The 26,819-nt window shown below is 43.5% G+C and overlaps 1 protein-coding gene across 1 annotated transcript in view; it reads right to left on the minus strand.

Annotated features, from left to right (window-relative positions):
* Positions 1-26,819, minus strand: part of WDFY3 (WD repeat and FYVE domain containing 3) — a 5,086,165-nt gene that overhangs the window by 3,499,661 nt on the left and 1,559,685 nt on the right. Inside the window, exon 9 of the mRNA XM_044059488.1 lies at positions 15,378-15,845. Coding sequence (XP_043915423.1) covers positions 15,378-15,845 — 468 coding nt within the window. The remainder of the gene's footprint in view (positions 1-15,377; positions 15,846-26,819) is intronic.

Genomic DNA, 26,819 nt, shown 5'->3' on the forward strand with positions numbered 1-26,819 from the left:
GTGACCCAGGAGGAGGAAGGGCGAGCACCGAATGCCTTCAGCAAGACTGACTCATCCTCAGAAGGGGGAAGGGACTGCCAATCACCTCTCTGCTTTAGGATCTCCAAGATGTCAGAAAAGGAGACATCTTCTGAAGGTGACTTTGGGGACCCTTCTGACTCATCCAAGTCAGTATCGGATGTCAAAGATTCTTGTGGAGAATCTAAGTGTCTCCTCTTACACAATCTTTTCCTAGGAACTTCTTCGGGGGGGGGCATCCGAAGAAGCCTCCGAGGAAGAGGGGCACCTCCAGGGGTGGCTGAGACACCGGTGCTCGACGCTTGGATGTGGCCGTTGGTGCAGAGGAAGATAACGGTCCTTTATGGGGAGGAGAGGCTGCTTCTACTGATGTGGTTGTCTGGGTAGACAACACCTTCCTCATGAGATCGAAGGCCCCCAGGTCCCGAGTCGAGGTATCTCCCGGTTCCGAAGAAATGGGAAGAATCCCCGAAACAGGCACCGAAGGCACCGACCCCGAGGACGGAGCCGAATCGATCCGAACCGAGGCCCCGAGAGGAAGAGTCGGAACCGAAACATCGGTTCGACTCTCGGCCCCGGAACCAAGGATGGATCTTCGGCTCCGAGACTCCGGTACTGGATCCGACGGAGTCGAGGTGAACGGAGCCGACCGAGAAAAGGACGGTTCTGGCACCGAGGGCTCCACAATCAGTAGATCAACCTCTTCCGGCTCCAAAGACTGGACAGGTCTCGGAGGAGGAATGGATGGAGATAATGGAAGGCCTTCAAGTTTCGACACCAATTGGGTGGAAACCGAAATAAGTTTGGATAAGGCCGTATGCTCCAATAATTTCTGCACCACACGGTCAACATCGGTGTCGGAGAGGGGCCTAGAAGAACGGGTTGAAGGAATCGAAGACGGAGCCGACCTCAACAGTGTCGGGGGAGGGAGCTCCATCACCGGTTCCAAGACTCGAGGCTCGGAAACTGACAACAGTTGAACACTCGGCCCCGAAGTCTGTGGAACCGGTGATCTAACTTTAGCTGAAGAGCTCGGAGCCGATGACTTGGGCTCCGACGTCTTCGATTCCTTCGAGGATTTGGATGCCTGGTCAGAAGCATCCAGAGCCTCTTGAAAGGAAGGTTTTAACAAACCTCTATCCATTAGTTTCCTGCGCCTATCTGTCATGACCCTCCCACTGAAAGAATGACAAATAGAGCAGTCTTCTTGCAGATGGAGAGGGCCAAGACAGTAGACGCAGGAACTATGATTGTCAGTTACTGACATTTTTTGCCCACATTGGCAACGCTTAAACCCCGATTTAGCCTTTTCAGACATGTCACTAATGAAAAAAGAAAGGTCAAATCCAGTAAAGTAGTCAAGTCCGGTGAAATTGTCGAATCCAGTAAGGTTAGTCCATCCGGTAGTCAAATCAAGTAAGGGGTGGTAGGCCCCAAGGAAACTCTAAATAAGTTTTAATAAACTTAACGGAACCGAGTAACCCTTAAACTTACCACACACACACAATATATCACTAAACAACTTTTTATAATAAAAGTACCAAGAAAAATACAAGAATAAATTCTTAATCTTATCTTAGGTGCTCGAGCTCGACCCAGTGATGCGAACGCTGCAGCGGCAAACTAGATCTGAGGTAAAGGCAGAGAGGGATTGTGGGTATTAGGTGATCTCTAGCTTCTTCTCGATGCAGAGCTTGCAACCGGCCGACACGGAGCCGAGGATCGGCTCCGAACCCATGTGTAAGAACAAACGGCGAGATTGAACACTCTCACATTGAGAGTTATACTTGCTTCGAGGCTGTGTCTGTGTTGGGACCATACACTTTTTAGGTACCATTGTAGTTTTCTCATATGCAGCCTTGCATATGCAATTAGTTGAATGCAGGATGCCATGTACCCCAATGCCTGCAGGAATTTTCTTGCAGTGAGCTGGGTAGAAGTTGCCATCTGTTTGAAGTACTGAGCCAGTTGTTTTTGCTTGTCTGGCGTGAGGTGAGCCAGTTGTTTTTGCTTGTCTGGCGTGAGGTAAGCCATCTGGGCCGTTGTATTCAAGCTGGCACCCAGGAAAATTATTTCTTGTGAGGGTATTAGTTTTGACTTCTTTTTGTTTACTGTGTACCCTAGGCAACTTAGCAACTTTGTTACAAATGCCAGATGCTGTAGTAGGATGTCTTTGCTGTCCGCTTGGATCAGGCAGTCGCCCAGATATGGATAAATTTGTATTCCTCGCTGTCTGCAGTATGCAATTACTGATGCCAGGCATTTCGTGAATACTCTGGGCGCAGTAGATAAGCCAAAGGGCAATGCAGAGAATTAATAATGTGTTGTGCCTGCCAAAAATCTGAGGTATCTTCTGCAATCTTGTCTGATAGGGACATGCAGGTATGCCTCTTGGAGGTCCAACGTTACCAGCCAGGACTCCTTGCCCAGCATAGGAAGAAGCTGCTGTAGTGTGAACATTTTGAATTTGGGAATGTCCAGGTACGTGTTTAGAATTGAAAGGTCTAAGATGGGTCTCCAGGCTTTGTCCTTTCTTGGTACTAGAAACAATCTTGAGTAAAATCCTTGACCTTGCTCTTTTGCAGGTACCTTTTGAATTGCTTTCATGTTCATGAGAGCTGAAATTTGCTTTTGTGCCTCTGCCCATTGGTTTGTTGGCAGATTTGGCATGCCTCTCATCCGTGGTAAAGTGTGAAAATGAAATCTGTAGCCTCGGGTAATAATATCCAGAACCCATTTGTCCTTTGTTATGACGTGCCAGTTTTGTGGAAAAAGAGCCAGTTTTCCTCCTAGAGGTGCTGCCTGGGCAATTTTACTTGGCAGGCGAAGAGGAAAGTCATTGAGTTTGTTTTCTGAAGGGTTGAGATCTGTCATCTCCCCCCCTTTGAGTTGCTGTTTGCCATTGTCTAGGCCTGAAGGTACCTTGTGCCTGGCCTCTGCCCCTAGGGCGTCTGTACCTGCCCCTTTGGGGTCTGTCTGAAGCAGGAAAGGACCAGTTTTTTGATGGCCAGTTTCTGCTGAAGCGAGGAGGTTGTACCTGTAAAAAATCTTTAACTGTTTGCATTGATTTTGTCTTTTCTTCCATCTTCTTTAAAACTTCCTCTGCTTTGACACCAAATAACGCATCCTTTTGCAGTGGAGCATCCAGTAACTTTGCTTTGACATGTTCTGGTAAGGTCTGTTCTTTTAGCCAAGCATGTCTACGTATTACAGACCCTGTGACTGCTGCTCTGCATGAGGCCTCCAAAGAATCAAAACCACACTGCCAGGAATGTTTTCCCACTTGTTCTGCTGCAGGCAACAAATTTTGCATCCCTTTGAAATCTAGTTGATCTGTTTGAGGGCTCATTTTCTGTTTTAACTGAGTAAGCAAGTACTGCTGGTATTTAATCATGTGGAATTGGCATTTTAATGCCCTCATGGCCAAAGTGGCAGAGGTATACACTTTTCCCCCATCTTTCTAATGCCCTGGAATCTCTTTCCGCAGGTAGTGGATTCTTAGCAGTAGAGGCCTTAACCCCTTTGGGACCCTGGGAAATGGTTTCTGGGTCTGCAGCAGGGCTTTTATATAAAAACTTGTGAGAGTCAGGGACTCAATAGTATCTGTCTGGTTTAGGTGGTGCTGGAGGTAAGGAATCTGGGTTTAGACTGGATTCAGTGTAGACATCATCCAGAATGTCTAAAACAGGAGGAATGGCTAGGGGTCTATGCTGAGGTAGAAGAAGAAACTCACGGAGTCTTTTCTTGGAGTCAGAGTAATCTTGTCTTCCCAGTGGAAATGCTCTCTCATGGTGTGCAGGGTTTCCCCAAAAGAGAAGTCTTCAGGGGGGGAAACAGAGGGAATAGACTCCGCAGCATCTGAGTCTTCATAGATAGGGAAGGGGTAATCTTGTTCCTCAGAATCTGCTGAGGAAATGGATTCCTGGTCAGAAGGAGGTAAATCTTCCTCCAGTCTAGGCCTTTTGTCAGGAGGGGGCTGGGAACCTCTGATAAGGGTAATCAGGTCCTCCGTCATTTTGAGCATCTGTTTTTTAGGCATAGGGGCCTGTGTCGGAGTCTGTGGACCCGGTTTCTTAGCCTTTGGAAGTTTAGCGTATGACTTAACGGAGAGAGTCGTCGGTTTAAAGACGCCTTCTGAAACCGAAGGCCTGTCCATAGTCTCCGGATCGCCGCCAGTGCTGGCGTCCGCGAGTTGAGGAGGAACCGGCTCCAGTGGCCCAGTAGATTCTGACTGAGAGGCAGTTGTATTTTCTAAATCTGTGGTAGTCAGGGGCTGCGTAGGTGCCTCACTGAATACCGAAGATCCGGCGGCAGGCCTAACCGAGACCTCGGTATCTGGTCTAGGTCTATGCTGCCTGTCTTTGTCCTTGCGTTTTTTAAATATAGCGGTTGTCGGAGGTTCCGACGACATAATGTAGTTGAATTTTCTGCCAAAATAATGCCAGGCGGTGTCAGCCCAATGCTTAATAGTGCGTTTATTGAACCTAGCGCAAAACCGACAAACAGAAACGTCGTGGTCTGGGCCTAGGCAAGGAATACAATAAGAATGAAAATCCTTATGAGGTATTTGCTTCCCACAAGAAATACAATTATTAACTTTCTCTGACATCGGTCTGAGGCAAGAAAAGTTTCCCCAACGGGGTACTTAGCTTTATAGAACACTTCGGCTGAAATTCTGTTCGAAAATCTCTGGAGCTGGCCGACCGGCACTTGCGAACTGCTTCTGCTTCGGGCACCGCGCGGCAAGAAATACTGAAGAAAATGGCGTCGGCTGCCTCTTTTATATCCCTGCCGCACTGATGTCAGGGAAGAAGCGACAACAACTGACGCCGGACCAAGACTTTGGAATTCAGGCCGGCTGCGGGACCGCTTGATGGCAGGATAACCCAAGTGTGATGACTGCAGCAGCATAGCACGATGAACATCTGGGTTTTTTGCTGATGAAGCCTTAATCCCTTTGGGTCCCTGAGAAATAATTTCAGGGTCGGCAACAGGGCTTTTGTACAGAAACTTGTGAGAGTCAGGGACTCTGTAATATCTATCTGGTTTAACTGGGGCTGGAGGTAAGGAGTCAGGGTTCAAACTGGATTCAGTATACACACCATCCACAATGTCAAGAACTGGCGGGATAACAAGGGGTCTGTGTTGAGGCAACAAAAGGAAGTCTCTGAGCCTTTTCTTGGATTCTGAATAATCCTGACTTTCCCAATGGAAATGCTCCCTCATGGTATGTAAGGTCTCCCCAAAGGAGTAATCCTCAGGCGGAGAGGCTGACGGAATTGATTCTTCAGCATCAGAATCATCATAAGGGGGTAAAGAATATCCTAGGTCCGAGGAAGAGTCAGAGGAAATGGACACCTGGTCAGAAGAGTCATAGTCTGCATCCTGTCTGGGCCTTTTATCAGGAGGGGGATGGCACCCCCTGATCAGGGTGATTAGGTCCTCGGCTATTTTTAGCATTTGTTTCTTAGGCATGGAAGCCTGTCCTGGAGAGAGTTGTGTCTGTTTCTTTGCTTTTAAGGGGGGCTTAGACTTAACAGAGGGTTTTATGGTTAAGTGGGTAGGTCTGAAAACACCCTCTGTAGCTGTAGACTGCTCAGCTACTTCGATTCCCTCAGTAGGTGTAGGATCGGTAAGCTGAAGGCCTAGTGCGTCCGAAGGCCCAGCCAGCTCCACGTGGGAGTCGGATGCAGTCTGTGATTCTGTGGAAGCGGTCGTCAGGGGCTGCGTAGGCGCCTCGCTGAAAACCGGAGAACCGGTGACCGGCCTAGAAGAGGCCTCGTCGTCGGTTTTGGGCCTCGGATGCCTGTCCTTGTCTTGCGCTTTTTATGCATTGCGGTCGTCGGAATTTCCGACGGCATGGTGTAATTGAATTTTCTACAAAAATAATGTCGGGCAAAATCAAACAGACGTTTAATAGTGCGCTTGTTAAACCTAGCACAAAACCAGTGACGTCGTGCTCAGGACCTACAATAGGAATGGAAATCCTTATGAGGTATTTGCTTCCCAAAAGAAATACAGTTATTAACTTTTACTGACATCGGTCTGAGGCAAGAAAAAGTTACAGGGTACTTAGCTTTTTTAGAAGACTTCGGTTCTGGATTCGGAATGAAAATCTCAGGAGTAGGCCGACTGGCACTTGCGAACTGCTTCTGCTTCGGGCACCGCGCGGCAAGAAAGACTGAAGAAAATGGCGTCGGCTGCATCTTTTATACCCCTGTCGCACTGACGTCAGGGAGGAGGCGACAGCAACTGACGCTGGACCAAGACTTTGGAACTCTGGCTGACTGCGGGACCGACTGACGGCAGGATAACCCAAGTGTGATGACTGCAGCAGTGTAACACGATGAACATCTGTACTATGTTCTTCGTATTTCACTGTTGCAGTCATTACATTTGGGTAGAATCCCAAAGCTATGGACGGGAGGCTGGAGCTAAACTGCATTAGGGACGGCTATAAGGCCCTGCAGAACTGCGGTGGCAAAGCCTGCCCTGGACTTAGAGTAGAGAGGCAAATGATAATGCTTTGTAAAAGTGTGAACAGAACTCCAAGTAGCAGCCTCTAAAATGTCTTTGGTTGGTACCCCTCTGAGAAAAGCTGCTGATGTAGCTGCAGCCCTGGTGGAATGAGACCTAATGCCCTTGGGCACTGGTTTGATATGGTGTAAGTAGCAGAAACGAATGCAGTGGCTTATCCACTTTGAAATAGTCTGCTTTGAAATAGCCTTTCCCTGTGCTCCTGCAGCAAATGTCACTAGTAACTGCTCAGTTTTTCTTAGAGCCTTAGTCCTGCTCAAGTAGAATCTTAGTTGTCTGTGTACGTCCAAGGAATGCAGAATCCGCTCCCCCTTGTTCTGCGGATTTGGATAAAAAGTTGGTAGATGAATAGTTTGGTTAAGTCCCACACTGGAAACCACCTTAGGCATAAATGAAGAATTGGTCCTGAGGGACACCCTGTCTGCCACAGCCATGAGGGCCTGCAGCTCTGAGGCCCTTCTTGCTGAAGTAATTGCCAGGAGCAAAGCTGTTTTCCATGGCAAGAACTTTAGATCTGCAGTAGCAGCTGGTTCAAATGGAGGCAGGGTGAGTTTTTCCAACATGTAATTGAGATCCCATGCAGGGATTGGTGATCGTCTGGGAGGACTTAAATTTTTGGCCCCCTCTAAGATACTGTTTTAGCAAAGGATGAGAAAAGATTGGTGGCTCTGTGTTGGAATGAGCCGAGATGGCAGAGGCATGGATTTTTATTGATGAAAAAGATAGGCCTTTGTCAAGAATCTCAGTCAAGTATTGTAAAATCTGAGGAATATTTGGCTCTGCTGTGTCAGTTCCTTGTGCTTGGTTCCAAGCACATAATCTCTTCCATTTATCAGCATAAGATTTTCTAGTACTGGGCCTTCTGGCTTCCAAAATGACATCCATCACAGCTTTACTGAGAGGTGTTGTTTGAATAACTACATGATCAGCCATGCTGCCAGGTTCAGTGTTTGGAGCTGACTGTGCAGGATCTGATTGTTTTGCTGAGACAGTAAGTGAGGTATTTGAGGCAAGTACCAAGCTGGGAATTGTGACACATTCCTTAGGATTGGGTACCAGTATCGGCGGGGCCAGTCTGGGGCAATTAGTATCTTTTCTTGTCTGACTTTTAGTAGGACCTCGGGAAGAAGTTGCAGAGGAGGAAAGGCGTAGACTGATTTCCAACTGAAGGATAGGGCATCCACTTTCCATGCTTGTCCGTGATAAGTCCTTGTGCAGAATTTGTCCAGTTGATAATTCCGAGGAGAGGCAAACAGGCCTATGTCCGGGCTCCCCCATTTCTTTGTTATTATGCTGAAGACTTGTGGATCTAGTTTCCACTCGTGAGGGTCCATAAGGTTTCTGCTTAAGTCATCTGCCAGAGTATTTTGCTTTCCTGGCAGGAATTGAGCTTGAAGATGTACTTTGTAAGTCAAAGCTGTACCCCACAGTGCCATGGCTAGTCTGCAAAGGGGGTATGAATGTGTGCTCCCCTGCTTATGTAACACATAACCATGGTGTTGTCCGTCTTTATCAGTAGTTGTCCTGGATGAAGTAAGTCCTTGAAGGCTGTCAGGGAATTTTGAACAGCTAGCATCTCTTTTTGGTTGATATGCAGATGCATTTGTTTTGGAGTCCATATGCCCTGAATGCATCTTCCCGCCAGGTGGGCCCCCCATGCATAGTCTGATGCGTCTGTTGTTAAGGTTTGGCTGGCAGGGGGAAGAGTGAAAGCCTGTCCCATGTTTTGGTGACATGCCTTTGCTCACCAAAGAAACTCCTGTTGTAGGCAGGGAATGAGAGGAATCATTGTTTCCAGACTGTGACAATGTTGACTCCATAAACTTTTTAGGTACCACTATAGTTTCCTCATATGCAGTCTCGCATATGGAATCAGTAGAATGCAGGATGCCATGAACCCCAAAGCCTGCAGAGTTGGTCTTGCAGATAACTGGGTTTTTGTTGCCATTTGTTTGAAGTAAATAGTCAGTTGTCTTTATTTGTCTGGCGTGAGGCAAGCCATCTGGGCAGTTGTATTCAAGCTTGCACCCAGGAATGTTATCTTTTGAGAGGGTACAAGTTGTGATTTCTTTTTGTTTATTGCGTACCCTAGGAATGATAGAAGCCTTTTCACAAACGCCAGATACTGAAGAAGAATGTCCTTGTTCTCTGCTTGAATGAGACAGTCGTCCAAGTAAGGATAGATTTGTATACTTCTTTGTCTGCAAAATGCAATTACTGGTGCCAGGCACTTTGTAAAGACCCTGGGTGCAGTAGATAAGCCAAAGGGCAGTGCAGAGAATTGGTAATGCATAAAGCCAGCCGTGAAACGGAATTATCTTCTGCACGATTCCCTTTTTTGGGATATGCAGGTATGCCTCTTTAAGTCTAATGTCACCAGCAAAGCTTTCTTGCCCAGCATGGGTAGAAGCTGCTGTAGAGTTAGCATTTTGAATTTTGGAATGTCCAGGAATGTGTTCAAAATTGATAAATCCAGTATTTGGTGCCAGGCCTCGCCTTTTCTGGGTACCAAGAACAGTCTTGAATAAAACCCTTGTCCTTTTTCCTGTTCTGGCACTGGCTGAATAGCCTCCATATCCATGAGGGATGTAACTTGTTTCTGTGCCTCTGCCCATTGATTTTTTGGCAGATCTGGCCAACCATTTGCAATTGGCAGTGTAGAAGTGGAATCTGTATCGCTGAGATACTAAGTTTAACACCCACTTGTCCTGGGTTATTACCTGCCAATTTTCAGCATAAATTGCTAATTTTCCCCCTAAGGGTGCTGCCAAAAGATAAGTGCTTGGTGATGGCAGAGGGAAGTCATTGAGACTGTTTACTGTAGGGTTGCGCTTTATTTCCTCCAGATTTGGAGGTAGAAGCACCCCATTGCTTTGACCTGTAAGAATCGGGTTGCGCTTTATTTCCTCCAGATTTGGAGGTAGAAGCACCCCATTGCTTTGACCTGTAAGAATCCTGTGACTGGTATCTAGAACCTTTAGGGCACCTGGATTTGCCCCGTTGTGCTCTGTCTGACACAGGAAAGGACCAATTCTTTGAAGGCCAGTGTCTAATGAATCTTGGTGGCTGCACTTGTAAGAAGTCTTTTACAGTTTGCATAGACTTGGCTTTGTCTTCCATTTTCTTTAAAACCTCTTCTGTCTTAATACCAAACAGAGTATCATGCTGTAAAGGTGCATCCAGCAATTTAGCTTTAACATGATCAGACAAATTTTGCTCTTTTAGCCAGGCATGCCTCCTAATCACAGATCCAGTAACTGCGGCCCTGCAGGAGGCCTCTAAGGAATAAAAAACACATTGCAAAGTATGCTTTCCAACTTGTTCTGCTGCATGCAATAATTCCTGCAATTCTTTATTTTCTACACATTCAGAAATCAACATAATTTTCTGTTTCAGTAATCCCATAACATGTTGTTGATACTTGAGCATATGAAACTGGCAGTTTAAGGCCCTAATTGCCAAGGTTGCAGATGTATAAACCTTCTTTCCCCATCTATCCAGTACTGTGGAATCTCTGTCAGAGGAAGTAGGATTTTTTGCTGTTGAGGCCTTAACACCTTTTGGACCCTGTGAAATAGTTTCAGGATCAGCAGCAGGGTTTCTAAATAAAAATTTGTGAGAGTCAGGAACCCTGTAATATCTGTCTGACTTGCTAGGAGCCAGAGGTAGGGAGTCTGGAGTCAAGCTTGACTCCGAAAACACACCATCCACAATGTCTAAAATGGGCTGTATGGCTAAAGGCCTATGCTGAGGGAGAAGAAGGAAATCCCTAAGCCTCTTTTTTGATTCTGAGAAATCTTGACTCTCCCAGTGAAAATGCTCCCTCAAAATATGCAAGGTTTCTCCAAAGGAATAATCTTCAGGAGGAGATGCAGATGGGATAGATTCCTCTGCATCAGAATCCTCATAGGGTGGTATAGATAATTCCTGATCAGAAGAGGAATCAGAAGAAATAGAAACCTGATCTGAAGATTCATAATCAGTGTCTTGCCTAGGCCTCTTATCAGGATGGGGTTGGGAACCCCTGATCAAGGTAATTAGGTCTTCAGCCATTTTGATCATCTGCTTTTTGGGCATAGAGGCCTGTGCACGTGGCTCATGCGTCGGTTTTGTAGCTTTAGATGTTGCTTTTGTCTTTGATTTAGAAGCTGGCGTCAGTTTTATATAAAAATGTTGTGGCCTGAATACACCTTCAGAAGTTGGTGCCTGCTCAGCGGCTCCAGACCCATCCGAGGGAGAGACATCCGCGGGTACAATAAATTGAGAATCTTGCGGCGTGCCGGACTCCACATGGGTCTCGGTAGAGGCCTGCGACTTGGAAGTAGCGTGTATCAGGGACTGCGAAAGCGCCTCACTGAGTACTGGTGAACCGGCGACTGGCTTAGGAGAAGCTTCATCGTCGGTTTTGTACCTCGACGGTCTGTCTCTGTCCTTTTCTTTGCGTTTTTGTGAACTCCGGTAGTTGGATTGCTATCCGATGACATTTCCGGATAGTTAAATCTATTTCCAAAATATTTTGAAGCAAAGATATACCTATTCTTAATAGTGCGTTGGTGAAATTTAGCACAAAATCGACAGCTAGGCACGTTATGATCAGGACCTAGGCAAGGAATACAGTATAAATGGAAATCCTTATGAAGTATTTGCTTCCCACAAGTAATGCAATTATTAACTTTTACTGACATCGGTATGGAGCAAGAAAAAGTTTCACTAACGGGGTACTTAGCTTTAGTGATGACTTCGGTTCTGAAACTCGAATTCGAAAATTTCAGGAGTCGGCCGACCGGCACTTGTGAACTGCTTCGGGCACCGCGCAGCAAGAAAGACTGAAGAAAATGGCGCCGGCTGCCTGTTTTATACCCCTGACGACCTAACGTCATGGAAGAGGAGACAGCAACCGACACAGGATGCAAGACTTTGGAATTCAGGCAAACTGAGGGCAACCTGCCAGCAGATTACTCAAATGTAATGACTGCAACAGTGAAACACGAAGAACATCCCATTTGTCCTGGGTAATGAGTTCCCAGTTTTTGGCCTGCAGGCCAATCTTTCCGCCTAAAGGAGCATTCAGTTGGAAAGTGCTTGGAAATTTTAGAAGCAAGTCATAGGCGGGAGTCTTACTATTCCCTGATTTGGGTGCGGAAACCCTCCACTGCTTAGTCTTGTGTGTCCCCCTGGGACTGAAACCTGGGGTTTCTGCTATATCTGGGTTTGGCTTGAGAAGACCTTGAAGAGGCTGGAAAGGACCAATTCTTAGAGGGCCAGTGCCTACTAAATCTAGGAGGCTGAACTTGCAAGAAATCTTTAACCGTTTGCATAGATTTAGCTTTATCTTCCATCTTTTTAAGAACTTCCTCTGCCTAGTTGCCAAACAGGAGGTCCAGATTTAAGGGAGCATTCAACAATTTAGCTTTAACATGATTAGGTAAAGATTGCTCCTTAAGCCAAGCATGCCTTCTGAGCACAGAACCAGTAACAGCAGCCCTGCAAGAGGCCTCTAAAGAATCAAATCCACATTGCAAAGTATGTTTTCCAATCTCTTCAGCAGAATGCATTAAATCCTGCAATATTTTACTTTCCACACAGTCAGGAATCAACATCATTTTCTGTTTAAGCAATCCAATAACATGTTGATACTTTAACATATGAAACTGGCAGTTTAAAGCCCTAATGGCCAAGGTTGCAGAAATGTAAACCTTCTTACCCCATTTATCCAGCGCCCTGGAGTCTCTATCAGAAGCGGTAGGATTTTTAGCAGTAGAAGCCTTAATGCCCTTGGGTCCCTGCGAAATAGTCTCTGGATCCGCAATAGGATTTTTAAAAAGGAACTTGTGAGAATCAGGAACCCTGTAATATCTGTCAGGTTTTCTGGGAGCAGGAGGCAAGGAATCAAGGGCCAAACTAGATTCTGAAAAAGCATCATCAACAATGTCCAGTACTGGAGGAATAGCTAAAGGTCTACGCTGAGGCAGGAGTAAGAAATCCCTAAGCCTCTTTTTTGAATCAGAAAAATCCTGGCTTTCCCAGTGGAAATGTTCCCTTAGAGTATGCAAGGTTTCACCAAAAGAAAAATCCTCTGGAGGGGAAGCAGAGGGAATAGAGTTCTCTGCATCAGAATCCTCATAAGTAGATAAGGGCAAATCCAGATCATTAGAAAAATCAGAATCCTGGTCAGAAGAATCATAAACAACTTCAGTCCTAGGTCTCTTAGAAGGGGGAGGCTGGCTTCTGATGTTCCTTTTTCATAAATTCCTATAAAGTTCAAATTTTTACTAGTAATTTTAATCTGACTTCGACTAAATACCATCTTGGCTTACTATTTTCCTTTTCATTCTACTGAATGTACTTTTTATGTTCTGGGCAGCTATTAGTCATTATAATGTATTCAAACTAGTATTCCTAAATATTTTTGTATACCTGTGTTTCTAAATGTTGTATTTTAATATTGTAACTGTCTTTGGGGCTTTTCTCACCAGGTCTCCGCTGAAAATGGGTTGCCACACAGTCGGACTACCCTGGTAAACAAATGCTAAATAAATAAATACACAAACTGCATAAGAAAAACTCAATCTAAAACTAGGGATGCTTTACAGAGTGTCACTGATGCGGTGGTGGTGCTGCGGTAGCGTTGTCGCCTCACAGTAAGACGGTGTTCTGTTCCGATTCTTAGCTAGAGCATCTTGTGTGCGCAGACATGCGTGAAAGGGCGTACATTCGTTGAAGGTTGTGCGTCAGGGCTGGCAACTTGGCACGTAAAAAAATCCACTGCCAATTATTAGCGGACCAGAGTTCCGCTGTGGCAACCCTAACCGGGAAAAGCCAAAAGACACAACAACAACCGATGTGACTAAAACTATACTTCCCACTCCTCCCCACTCATCTTTATGGAGCTCCAATCCTTACTAACCTCCATGCTTCACAAAAATTAAAACTTGGACAAAGTTGCTAATTTTGAAGCACATACCCCTTTCAGAACCAAACACTGAAAAGCTTAAATTGGTAAGAACTGCCACATCAACAAACATACAACTTCTTACAGCCTATAAAATTATCCAGCTTCCATCTTCCTGTCCAGCACTAAAAAACATTCTACACAACTATGTTCCCAGTTGGTTGTTGCAATCCAGTGACCAAAAACTCCTGTCTATAAACCTAGCAAATCTGATGGCCATTGTCTGTACCTCTACAAGGTTGCTAATGCCTGGAACTCCTTACCTGTATCCATCAGGTCTACATCCTTCCTCCCATCTTTCAAAACCACCATGTAAGACTTCATAGCGAAAATCTGTTTTTTTTCTTGCTCAAAGCCAGGATAAACTATATCCCTAAATGTAAACAAATTCCTTTTCATTCGTTGCATGTCTTTACTCTCCCCTCCTCACTTACTTCCTTACTGTTATCTAATTTGCTTCACTGACTTCCTCTCTAAATATACCATAATTCTGTGTTTCCCTCGCTTCATATTGCAATTCCTGTTTATATTAGACTAACTTATCTTTAACTTCTTTACAAACTATCTAAAATTTCGCTAAATATTAAACGAATACCATATACAGTGTATTGTTTCTTGACTAATGTTTTCATATACAGTGTACTGTTTCTTAACCAATGTTTTTATGTTATGTCTAATTTGTTACACTTACTTAAAATGTTTATGTTTTATTTTTGAAGACTGTAAAATTTTGTTCTTAAAATTGTTTGCAATATTTTGGAGCTTTTCTTCCCAGGATTCCGTTGAAGATGGCCTTCTACCCAGGATTCCGTTGAAGATGGGCTTCTACCCAGTTGGATTTTCCTGGTAAGCAAATGTCAATAAATAATAATATTAATAATACATAACTAAATAAATAATCTGAGTAAGTTTTAATTGTTTCCTGCTTCCCAGTAGCTCTGCAATGTCTCAGCTCCTCTAGGACACCACAAGTATCAGCTGCCACGTGCTAATGCCAGTTCTAAGTTCTACGACATGTGGTGTTTACAGTTATAGCATGACAAGCTGGCAACCTTTGTAGTTGCCAGTTTATGACTGGATATTAGTACTGCTAATTGTTATTTTTGGATACTGTTCATTAATCAAGGTTGCATGTCACCAGTGCCTGACCTGTAGCCTGTTGTATTCTTGGTTCAGGATGTGGCTGAAAACAGACCTCTGGACCATCTAATCTAGCCTCTTATTAGAGTGATGAAGTAGTTTGCTTAATTCTAGGTCTGGCTTTGCCTCATACCTTGGGACAGAAGGCACAGCAAACACCACATGCTTCTATGTTACCTACAATCAACATTCTCAAAGATCACACAATGTCCAATGAACATACAAGAGTTTACTCAAGTCCTTCACCAAGGAAACCTACTCCTTCATACACCAGAATTGAGAAACCTAAGGTGCAGTGAATGTGAGCAAAAGAAGCACAAGCTACATTCCACCTATGTTATGCCACAGTCACTAGGCTCCTTGGTCTCCAGGCAATGTCCAACAGCCCAAAATACAAATGCCAACTGTTAGCACAGCCCCATATAAACAGCTCAGAGCCTAGTATGCTATATTTACAGCAAAGATCTTGTGGTTGTGCAACACTACAATGGTTATTCACTGTAGAAGAGAAAACTCTACTGTTCGACAAAATGTTCAAGTACTGCTAAATAAGGAATCCAGTTTCTAAAATAATACAACTGAAAAAGCCATTTTGCACTCTACTGCAAAACATCTTAAAATAATGCATTCTCTAACTTGAACATAGCACTACTTTAAGTTCTACAATTAAATTACAACCATCTACAAAAGATCTCAAGATGTTTACAAAATTAAATAAATGAAAGCATACCTTGTTCACTTAAGCCCTGAGTGGGATCCTTCAGGAAGGCCGCATATTTATGGAGAAGATTCACCATTATCTCCAGAAGACCTACTTCCCTGAAGACATCCTTGAAGATGGGATCATGCCTGGTAAACTTCAGCAATGTTTTGGTAGCAATGATGCTGCACTGGTAGGATGCGCTAGACTTCAGCAGAATGCTGACACTGATAAGTTCTTTACAAGGGATATAATTCAATGTAAAGACAACAAACTCCAGCAGTTCAAAGTATTTGGTCTGTACTTCTGGCATTTTGGGAATTTTCTCTGCAAACTGTGATAATGTGTGCTGTGGTTCAAGGATGAAATAATTGGCATTGTCTGCTATATAAATGTTTGAAATGGCATCAAGAATTATTCGTGCAAGGTAGCTTGTTTTGGCTTTTAAAAAAGCATTCTGAAGGACATTAAATGCCTGAATATTTCTTACAGCATGACCTAGAGAAGCGAAGGAGAGAAATAAAGAAACAATGGTTTATTTTTTCAGGAAAAAAACAACAAAACAATAAAGGATTCATCTCTAATCAACTTCTAACAACCATATACACATTATAAAGTACAACAAATAAGAACTCTTGTTACAGAGCACCCTTACAGTACACTTGAGACAGACACCTAAAGAAAAGTTATAATTTGCATTACATAAAGTCACTAGACAAAAATAATTAAACTATATGCTAAATGAAAAAAATACTCAACAGTATTTGATTGCACTGAGCCATACAGTACAGCTGTGTAAAAGATTTACTTAAAAATTATGTACTCCAAATAACTAAGCATCTGTGGATCCAACTTTTGAGTTTCTCCCTCTACCCATAATGCCCTAGTCCATCCACAGTACCTCAGATCAAGTTTGTTGTCACAAGAGCCCCATTAATTAGTTAAAGGGACAGCTCAAAGAATACGGCTCAAACCCGGAACTGTAAGTTCCAATAAGAAATCCAACAGTTCACTCCAGAAGAATATAGGAAGGGGGATGGACAGAGGTGTTAAATCTGATGCCCTTTTTATTTTTCCTCAACAGATGGGACAGAGTCCCCAGCTACGTGAATTTTGAGTGGCCCTCATGGAAGGATGTTCTGGAGTACCCCTGAACCAAAAGCAGCTCTGCTTCTGGAGATTAGGTCGAATTTGTAATGAGTAACGAAGGTATGAGCACTGGACCATGTGGCTGCTGTGCAAATATCATCAATAGAAGTTCTTTTTTTTTTTAAACAGGAAATATCCTTATTAAATTATCACTTATGACACAGGCAATCAAACATTTATATAAATGAAAACAAACCATTTTGACATAATCTTAGTTGCAAGCATTATACATGACGAACCATGCTGACAATTTTAGTCGCAAACATTATGCATGACTTATAATCTACCCAATCACTGTCAGTCAAACACTACACAGCTCATTCAAATCCTGCCTTCTTTTAAACCCAATTCCCCCTCTGTATGTACTATTCCCACAACTCCATTTTTCTATGCAATTTGCTCCTACTCTTCTCTAAAGATTCCAATTCCAGTTGTTTTATGTCTTACTATATTCACTACTTCTAGTACTGCTGGTTTAGACTTTGCCTTTTTGGCAGCTACCATAATAAGACTCAGCAAGGCCTTACTAAGTCTAGGCAACACCAATTCTGTGTCATAGTTCAGAAAAAAAAATTTTTACTACATACATGAATTTGCTCGCTCAGTATCTCTGACAAAGTAGTCTGCAGGAAATCTTTAAAGTCTGCCAACTCATTACACTCCCACAAAATATGTTCTGAATTACCTCTTTCTTCACCATCACACCTTCGACATTTGCTGTCTACCTAAGGAAAAATTCTCTGGAGTTTACCTGGGGCATAAAAATACCCATGTAAACATTTCCAAGCAAAAACTCTTCTATATTTTGTTGCATATTTGGTAGACATACATATATCCCCTATTGTTTCTTTGTAAACTGCTTATACAATCTCTTTTCTCAGTCCTTTCTAACCTCTTCTGATAGAGTCTTACATTTATCATGCGATATTTTATATGCTCTACTAATTACTCCTTTTTAAACAGCAGCTGGACTTTTTAGGACCCCACCTTATTTTGTTCTTTTCCTGTACTCTGATATCAATCCTTGATAGGGAAGGCAATCTCTAAACAGCAGTCAAACGTCTTTTCATTCTATTACCTTTCCCTCTCCAGTTATTTGCTCCCAATACCTTGGTGCCTTTGCCAGTTTTTGCCAATAAATTCCAGCCTCCTCTTGCCTATTGTTTGCACCCCTAATTGCAGTCATCCCCATTGACAGAATCTCTTTTCTGCATGCCTGTGCAGGCTTAGTTCTTAGAATACTTTTGGCTACTTTATGAATATAATATTCTACATAATTACTGTTATTCTCCTTAAAGATCTGCATCCAAAATCCCAGTCTCTCCTTGTTTCTTGAGCCCCCCCCCATTTCATCATCATCCCTTTCCACTCTGAATTATAGGTTTCTGCTTGTCTATGTAGAAGAGCCTTAGCTGTGTAGCTCTGAAATACCCCATCAAATCAGGTAAGCCCAATCCTCCCTGTTCTATTGGAAGAATCAGTTTACCCCACTTGACTCTTACCAGTCTTCCTCTCCCAGACAAAAGCCTTCATCTCTTTATTAACTGCTATCCACAACTTGTCCTCTGGTAGATAAAAAATGTCTGACCTGTGCATAAGACTAAAGGGACTAAAAACATGTTAACTGTTTGCATCTTACTATCAGTATTCATAAAATACCAGCTTCCATTTTTTTAGTTTTCATATTATCTTTTCTTTAGTCTCTTCCCACATTTCCTTACCTGCCACATTAGAATCATTTTTAATCCATACTAAGTACTTAATTTTACCATGTCTCAATAAATATGGATATTGTTGAACCAATTTGTGTATGGTTACATAATTTACAGATACTGCCTTTGTTTTAGCTTTAATGATTTTTTTTCCAGAAAAGATGTGAAACTGTCTCAAAATGTTTCACAACATTGAAATGTCCTTTTCTGGTTTTATCAGGTGTAGAATAATATCATCTGTAAACAGAGCCAATTTTTCTTAACTACCGTATCAATTATATCCTTGAATGTCTGTGTCCCTTATTTTCTATGCTAATGGTTCTAAATATAATCCAAACAACAAAGGGGAAAGATACATCCCTATCTGGTTCCTCTGCTCAAGCAAAAATTATCAGAAAGGAACCCACTTAATTGTTGTCTCTTATCCCTCATAAATCCTCCTAATCACCCTTATAATTTTATCAGAGAAGGCAAATGCTTCCATCGCCCTGATCATAAAATACCAACTTACTCTGTCAAATGTTTTCTCTGCAACACGACCCACCAACAACAGTGGTATTTTCTTACATTCAACTTCCCTCTGGATCATCAATGTTCCGTTAATGTTGTCAAATGTTTGCATCACCCCCACACCACCACATTGATCCACATTTATCAATTTTGGCATACCTTTGGCCATTCTTGCAACCATTATAAACATAAGTACTTTATAATCATGGGTTAGAACTGAAATGAGGCTGTCTGAAGCTGGATCAGATGAGTCTTTACACTCTTTAGGTATTACAGCCATCCCCACTTTCTTCCAGGATGTTGGTACTTCTCCTTTTAAAATATTGTTAAAAAAAACTTCCAAATCTTTATCAGCTTTTTCCCTCCTAGCTTCCAAACTTCCACAGGAATACCATTTACTCCTGGGGACTTTCCTATGGATTAGTATTGCATCACCATTTTTACTTCATCTCCTCCTAACCTAATTGCTAGCAATTGAGCCTAATCTACCTCTAACCTTGGCATACTAAATTCTTCCATAAACATTTCCATCTGTACCTTTTCTTGACTTCCATATTTCTCTATTTTATGCAGACTTTCACAGAATCTCTACAGGATCTCTTGTTGTCTTCCTTGTTATAGGTTCCCTAAGCTTGGTGACAGCCCTGTCTACCTTCTGTTGCCTGAGTCATTCAGCTAAAACGTTTTGTGCTCTAGAGTTATTATCAAAAAAGTGTTGCTTAACCGCAATCTTTCAAGGCTCATGCAGATTATCATGGTAATCCCATCAACAGATGTTCTTGACCAAAAAGCAGATGAAGTGGCCATGGATATAGTTCACTGGGCTTTAGGTGGTCTTGGTAGATAAATGCCTTGTTGGGAATAGATCTACGAAATGCAATGTTATCCATTTAGCCAATGGAACTTTAGATACTGGATAACCCAGTTGATTTGTTGAGAAGGATACAAACAGTTGGTCTGTTTTTCTGACTTCTTTAGTTTTGTGCAGGTAAAAATGTAATTGTCTATACCCATACACAAAATGTAGCATGTACTCCCCTTTGTTTGAAGATTTTGGAAAGAAGACCAGTAAATGAATGGATTAATTAATGTCAGATTCAGAAGCCACTGTAGGTAAAAATGAAAGGTTTGTCTGTAAAGTTACCATCTTTACGGAAAATAATGTAAGGAGTTTTTGATGAAAGAGCCTGGGGTTCAGATATTCTTTTTGCAAAAGCAATAGCTACTAAGAAGGTTGTTTTCCATGATAGGTATTTTAAATCATTTTTTGCTGATGGTTCAAAGGGTTTTTGAGTCGGACCTTGTAGTACCACAGTCAAGTCCCAGGGAGATGAAAGACCTTTTAATGCTTTCTAAGGAGAAAAGTGCCCTTCAAGAAAGTTCTACACAACTTGGAAGAAGCCAAACAACTTTTATCTCCTGTATGAAAGTTTGACATGGCTGCAACTGTAGTTTAATCGTAGAAAAACTATTTCCTTCTTTTAAAAAAGCAGCCAGAAAATCAAGAACAGCAGAGACAGGGGAAGTAAAGGGGCCAACGTGGCTTTTTAATGCTCAAAGGGAAAATCTTTTCCATTTTCTCTTGTACACCTTATTGGTGGAGTCTTTTTGCAAGAATAATAAAATGGTACATACCGGGGAAGAAAGCCTGGGCTGTCTGGCTATTACTGTAACTGGAAAAACCATAGGGTTAATTTGAGAGCTGGGATATTGGGATGACTCATCCCTGAGAGATGAGAGAAGATCTAGAGATGGGTCCAGTATCCAGGGAGGATAAAGAAGATGAGACCAAATGAACGGGAACCACTCCAGGCAAGGCCAGAATGGAGCAATGAGGATGACTGAGCTCTTAATCTGAATTATCTTCTGTAGAAATTTGGGGATCAAAGAAAGTGGACGATAAGCACAAAGGAGGCAAGATGGCCAAACATAGACTAGACCAGCTCTCGATGACTCGCCCTGAGGGTAGATCACTGCAAAATACATGCTGCACTTGTTGTAGGGACACACAAAGAGGTTGCAGCAGGGGTGGCACCAATGACAGAAAATTTTTTCTGCCACTGACTGTTTGAGACCACTCATTAGGAATCAGAATGGATCTGCTCATTTTGTCCACTAGTACATTGAATTCCTTTGGAAAATGCTGCATCTACAAAGCTGCTGATGGAAATCACCCACTGCCACACTCTCAATGCGTCTTGGCAAAGGGGTAAGACTGGGTTCCCTCTATGTTGATACACCAGACTACAGACATGCTGTTGGTCTCAATCACAACAGTCCCTAGAGGAAGAGCATCTTGAAATGCCTGGAAGAGCATCTTGAAATGCCTGCAAAACTACAAGAACTGCTCTCATCTCCAGGATGTTGATATGGGAACTGGTCTTTCGGGGGGAATCACATGCCTTTGGCCATACTTCTCAAGTAATGCCCCCTCCACTAACTGTGAGGTGTCCGTAGTCACTGCAGCCTTGGGAAATGTCATGTGAGTGAATCAACCATAGAATGTGGTGTTTGTATACTGGTGTAAGCTTGACTGGAAAAGACAGGAGTTGCCAAAGAACAGACCACTGAACAGCTACAGTCCATTGAAGGACACGTATAAAGTAACATGCTAAAGGAAGCAGGGATATTGCTGCTGCCACAAACCCTAAAGCTTGAAGAATTAATCTGGCTGGAGGAGACAAATGGGATAGAATTTCATGAATCTGAGCACTGAGTGTATATATGTAGTGAGCAGGCAAAGAGCAAATTTGTGTTGTCAAGTTCAGATGTGCGCCAATATACTCCAGGCTCTGTACTGGTGTTAAGAGTTGATTTGGCATAACTGACTGTTATCCCTAGTGAGTGACTGAACTTGAGCAAACAGTCCCTGGACTGTTGTAGGAGATGCATGGTAGGGGCGGTGAGGAGCAAGTCATCTAGATATGGAGACACTCTGATTCCTTTTAGTCTCAAGTGAGCTGCCACAACTGCCAAATATTTGGTTAACACCCTGGGGGTTGTGGTGAGAGTCCAAATGGAAGGGCTTTGACACATCCTGAAGAAAGTACAGTTATGTACACTTACCATAAATATAGATGCCCTATCAAGGCAGAACCTGAGCTGTATGTGCACGTCCAAGGAGTGCAGCATCCTTTTCCCTTTGAGGATTAGGGAAGAAGGTAGGCAAATGGATAGATTGGTTGAGCGCCACACTGGACACCATTTTAGGCATAAAGGAAGGGTTAGTCCTGAGGGAAACCCGGTCAGCATGGAAAATAATGAAGGGTTCCACAGTAATAATTGCTTGTAGGTCAGACACTCTTTTAGCTGAAGTGATGGCCAGAAGCAAGGCTGTTTTCCAAGAGAGGAATCTAACTCTGCTGTTGCTACAAGTTCAAAGGGGGGTAGCGTGAGCTTTTCCAGTACAAAGTTAAGGTCCCAAGCAGGGGTGGGTGCTCTCCTTGGTGGCCTTAAGTTGTTTGCCCCTCTCAGGAACTATTTGATAAGAGGGTGAGAGAAGAGAGGTGGCTCAGTGCTGTAATGAGCCGAAATGGCAGTGGCATGGATCTTAACGGAGGAGAAGGATAGGCCTCTGTGGAGTAGATCTGCTAAGTAATCCAGGATTAGAGGCAAGGAGGGCAGAGTTGTGTCCTCTCTTTTAGACTGAATCCAGGAGCAGTACATTTTCCACTTATCAGCATAGGATTTCCTTGTACTGGGTCTTCTGGCTTCAAGGATGACATCCAGCACCTGCTTGCTTAGGCTGGTTACTGGGGGAGAATTCAAAGGATAAGCCAGGCTGCAAGATTAGGGGTTTGCAGTAGAATTTCTTATATTCCTTATATTTTTATGTTTTATAATATGTTTTATAACATGAATTACATTGTATACCTTGTAATTTACTTTGTATTTGTGTTGTCACATGATTTCATTGGGCTGCTGGTCATGTGACTGTTGACCTGTATTTAAACTGTGAATTTTTGATGTGTATTGAAGAAGGGTTCTACGAAAGCTTTGCTTTGTTTTATAAAGTTTTCTACCAAGTGTCTTTGTTACATCAGTATTTTGCAGCTAGTGTTTTCTATTTTGCAGTAGAGGATGCAAGATCTGTCCCCCCAGCTGAGAGAGCAGGGTTGGGCTCTGGTGTAGGTGCCAGGGTGGTACCAGTGTTGGCATAGTCAGTCCGGGGCAATCAGAATTGCCCTTGTTCTGTCCTGTCTTATCTTGAGCAATACTCTTGAGAGAAGGGGCAGAGGGGGAAAAGCATAGACAGAGAGATTTACCCACTGGAAGGATAGGGCATCCACTTTCCAGGCCCTGCTGTGAGGTATCCTCGTGCAGAATCTGCTGAGCTGGTGACTGCAGGGAGAGGCAAAGAGATCCATCTCTGGGGACCTTCTTTTCTGAATCAAAAGGTTGAAGGTGCTGGGCTCTAGTTGCCACTCATGTGGGTCTAAGAGCTTTCTGCTTAAATCGTCTGCCAGTGAGTTTTGTTTGCCTGGCGGGAAATGAGCTTGCAGATGGACCTGCATGCCCAAGGCAGTGTTCCCCAGGGCCATGACTAGCCCGCAGAGCAAGTTAGAGTGGGTTCTCCCCTGCTTGTTGATGTACCACACAACTGTGGTGCTGTCTGTTTTTATTAGCAGGTGTCCTGGTGAGAATAGGGATCTGAAAGCTGTCAGAGCATGCTGCACAGCTAGCATCTTTTTCTGGTTCATGTGCAGATGCATTTGACTTGGGCTCCAGTGGCCGTGAATGCACATGCCATCCATGTGTGCCCCCAGGCATAGTCTGAAGCATCTCTGTGGTTAGGGTCTGGGTGGCGCGGGGTTGGGTAAAGAGCAATCCCTTGTTATGGTTGCATGCTGCTGCCCACCAAAGAAACTCTGTCCTTAGATAGAGTATTATGGGAATGACAGTTTCCAGGTCCTGAGAATGTTGGCACCAAAGACTTTTAAAGTACCACTGAAGTTTCCTCATATGCAGTCTGGCATATGGAATGTGTAGGATGCATGAGACCATGAACCCTAGGGCCTGCAGGATTTTCCTTGTGGATAGCTGGGTTCTGGTGGCCATTTGAGTAAAATAGCCTGTCAAATAGGCTTATTTTTCAGGAGTGAGGAATGCCATCTGGGATGCTGCGTCCAAGCTTGCTCCGAGCAAAACAATCTTTTGACTGGGGACTAGTTTTAATTTTTTTTCATTGATGGTGTACCGCAGGGAGGTTAGAAGGTTGGTTACAAATGTCAGGTGCTGCAACAGCATTTCCTGACTATCTGCCTGAATCAGGCATTCATCCAAGTATGGGTAAATTTGAATATTTCTCTGTCTGCAGTAAGCAATGGCTGGAGCCAGGCATTTTGTGAATACTCTGGCAGCAGTGGATAAGCCAAACGGAAGTGCAGAGAAAGTACAGTTTTTTACCTACCATAAATGTAGATGTTCGAGTGTTCACACTGCTGCAGTCATTACACTTGGGTTATCCTGCCGTCAGGCGGTCCCCGCAGTCGGCCAGAGTTCCAAAGTCTTGGTGCGGCGTTGGTTGCTGTTGCTTCTTCCCTGACGTCAGTGCGACAGGGGTATATAAGATGCATCCAACGCCATTTTCTTCAGTTTTTCATGACCCAGATGTCAGGTGCCCCCAAGTAGGTAGGCAATACATATTGCTAATAAAAAATATACATATAAAACAAAACAATATCTTCAGTTACCAGCAAATACACCACAAAGGTTGTATAGGATAGACAGGTATAGATAAGTCCAGCTATCTCAGAGGGGATGGAGGGAGGGTAACCTGGATTGCATCAGTGTGAACACTCGAACATCTACATTTATGGTAGGTACAAAACTGTACTATGTTCATCGTGTTACACTGCTGCAGTCATTACACTTGGGAAGAATCCCAAAGCTAAGGTTGGGTGGCTGGTCTATAAAGAGTTAGGATTGGCTATGAGGCCCTGCAGAACTGCAGTGGCAAATCTTGCTCTGGATTTAGAGTAAAGAGGCAGGTGGTAATGCTTGGTAAAGGTGTGCACTGAAATCCAAGTTGCAGCCTCCAAAATTTCCTTGGTAGGTACTCCTCTGAGAAAGGCTGTTGAAGTGGCTGTTGCCCTGGTGGAATGTGGCCTAATGTTATTAGGGACTGATTTTCCATGCTGTGTGTAGCAGTAACGAATACAGTGTCCTATCCATTTGGATATAGTCTGCTTTGAGATAGCATTGCCCTGTGATCCTGCTGCATATGCTACAAACAGTTGCTCAGTTTTCCTGAAAGCTTTTGTTTTGTCCAAGTAGAAGAGTAGCTGCCTGTGTATGTCCAAAGAGTGCAAAAGTTTCTCCCCTTTATTCTGGGGGTTTGGATAAAAAGTTGGCAAATGGATGGTTTGGTTAAGAGCCACACTAGATACCACCTTTGGCATGAAGGTAGGGTTTGTCCTTAAAGAAACCCTGTCCTGATGAAAAATTATAAAAGGTTCCACTGCCATTAATGCCTGTAGCTCTGAGACTCTTTGTGCTGAAGTTATTGCCAGGAGCAGAGCTGTTTTCCATGAAAAAATTTTTAGATCGGCTGTATTGGCTGGTTCAAAACGTGGCAGGATCAGTTTTTCCAAAACGAAATTGAGGTTCCAAGTTGGTGCTCGTGCTCGCCGGGGTGGTCTTATGTTTTTAGCCCGTCTGAGGTACTGCTTTAGCAAAGGATGAGAGAATAAAGGAGGATCCGTGTTGTAATGTGCTGAAATGGCAGAGGCGTGGATCTTGATTGATGAGAAGGATAGGCCTCTGTTCAGCACCTCAGTTAAGTATTGTAAAATCTGAGGAATGTTTGGGACAAGAGGGTCAAGGCTTTGAGCCTGGTTCCAGGCGCAGAATCTCTTCCATTTTTCTGAGTAAGCTTTCCTGGTGCTGGGCCTCCTGGCCTCCAAAATGATATCCATAACAGCTTTAGAGAGAGGTGTTGCCTGTTTGACTAATGAATCTGCCATGCAGCCAGGTTTAGGGTTTTGAGCTGACCGTGCAGGATCTGATTGTTTTGCCGAGTCAGAAGGTGTGGAATTTGAGGCAAAATCCATGGTGGGCCTTGAGCTAAGTTCTTTAAGATTGGGTACCAGTGCTGGTGTGGCCAGTCTGGATCAATCAGGATCATCTGTTTTTTTTTCTTGTCTGGCTTTTAGGAGCACCTTTGAAAGGAGAGGCAGTGGTGGGAAAGCATAAACTTTTAGGCTTTTCCAGCTGAACGAGAGAGCATCCACTTTCCATGCTTGTGTGTGATAAGTCCTTGTGCAAAATTTTTGTAGTTGGCAATTCAGTGGGGAGGCAAAAAGATCTATGTCTGGGAAGCCCCATTTCTGCGTTATCATGCTGAAGATTAATGGATTCAATTTCCATTCGTGAGGATCCATGACATTTCTGCTTAGAGGGTCTGCCAGAGTATTTTTCTTTCCTGGCAGGAATTGTGCTTGCAGATGAACTTGATACATTAGAGCTGTGCACCACAAGGTCATGGCTTGCCTGCATAGGGGATATGAATGAGTGCTCCCTTGCTTGTTTATGTACCACATTACTGTGGTGTTGTCTGTCTTTAATAATAATTGTCCTGGATGCAGAAGGTCCTTGAACAGCCAACATCTCTTTTTGATTGATGTGAAGATGCATCTGGTCTGTGGTCCACTTGCTCTGAATGCATTTTCCTGCCATGTGTGCTCCCCAGGCGTAATCCGAAGCATCTGTTGTTAGAGTCTGCCTGGCTGTGGGTAGGGTGAAAGGCTGACCCTTGTTTACGTGACATGCCTGTGCCCACCATCGAAACTCCTGTTGTAGGCAGGGAATCATTGGTATTACTGCTTCTAAACTGTGGGAGTGTTGAGTCCAAACACTTTTTAGGTACCATTGTAATTTCCTCATATGCAGTCTGGCATATGGTATTAGTAGTATGCAAGATGCCATGAATCCCAGGGCCTGCAGAATTTTTCTTGCAGGGAGATGGGATTTTTTTGACATTAATTGAAAATATTGAGTTAGTTGAACTTGTCTGTCTGGCGTGAGATAAGCCATCTGGCCGTGGTATTTAAGCTGGCACCCAGGAATGTAATCTGTTCTGAGGGTACTAGTTTTCACTTCT

Source organism: Protopterus annectens, chromosome 17.part0 (assembly GCF_019279795.1).
Source record: "Protopterus annectens isolate FY-2018-M chromosome 17.part0, PAN1.0, whole genome shotgun sequence".
NCBI lineage: Eukaryota > Metazoa > Chordata > Ceratodontiformes > Protopteridae > Protopterus > Protopterus annectens.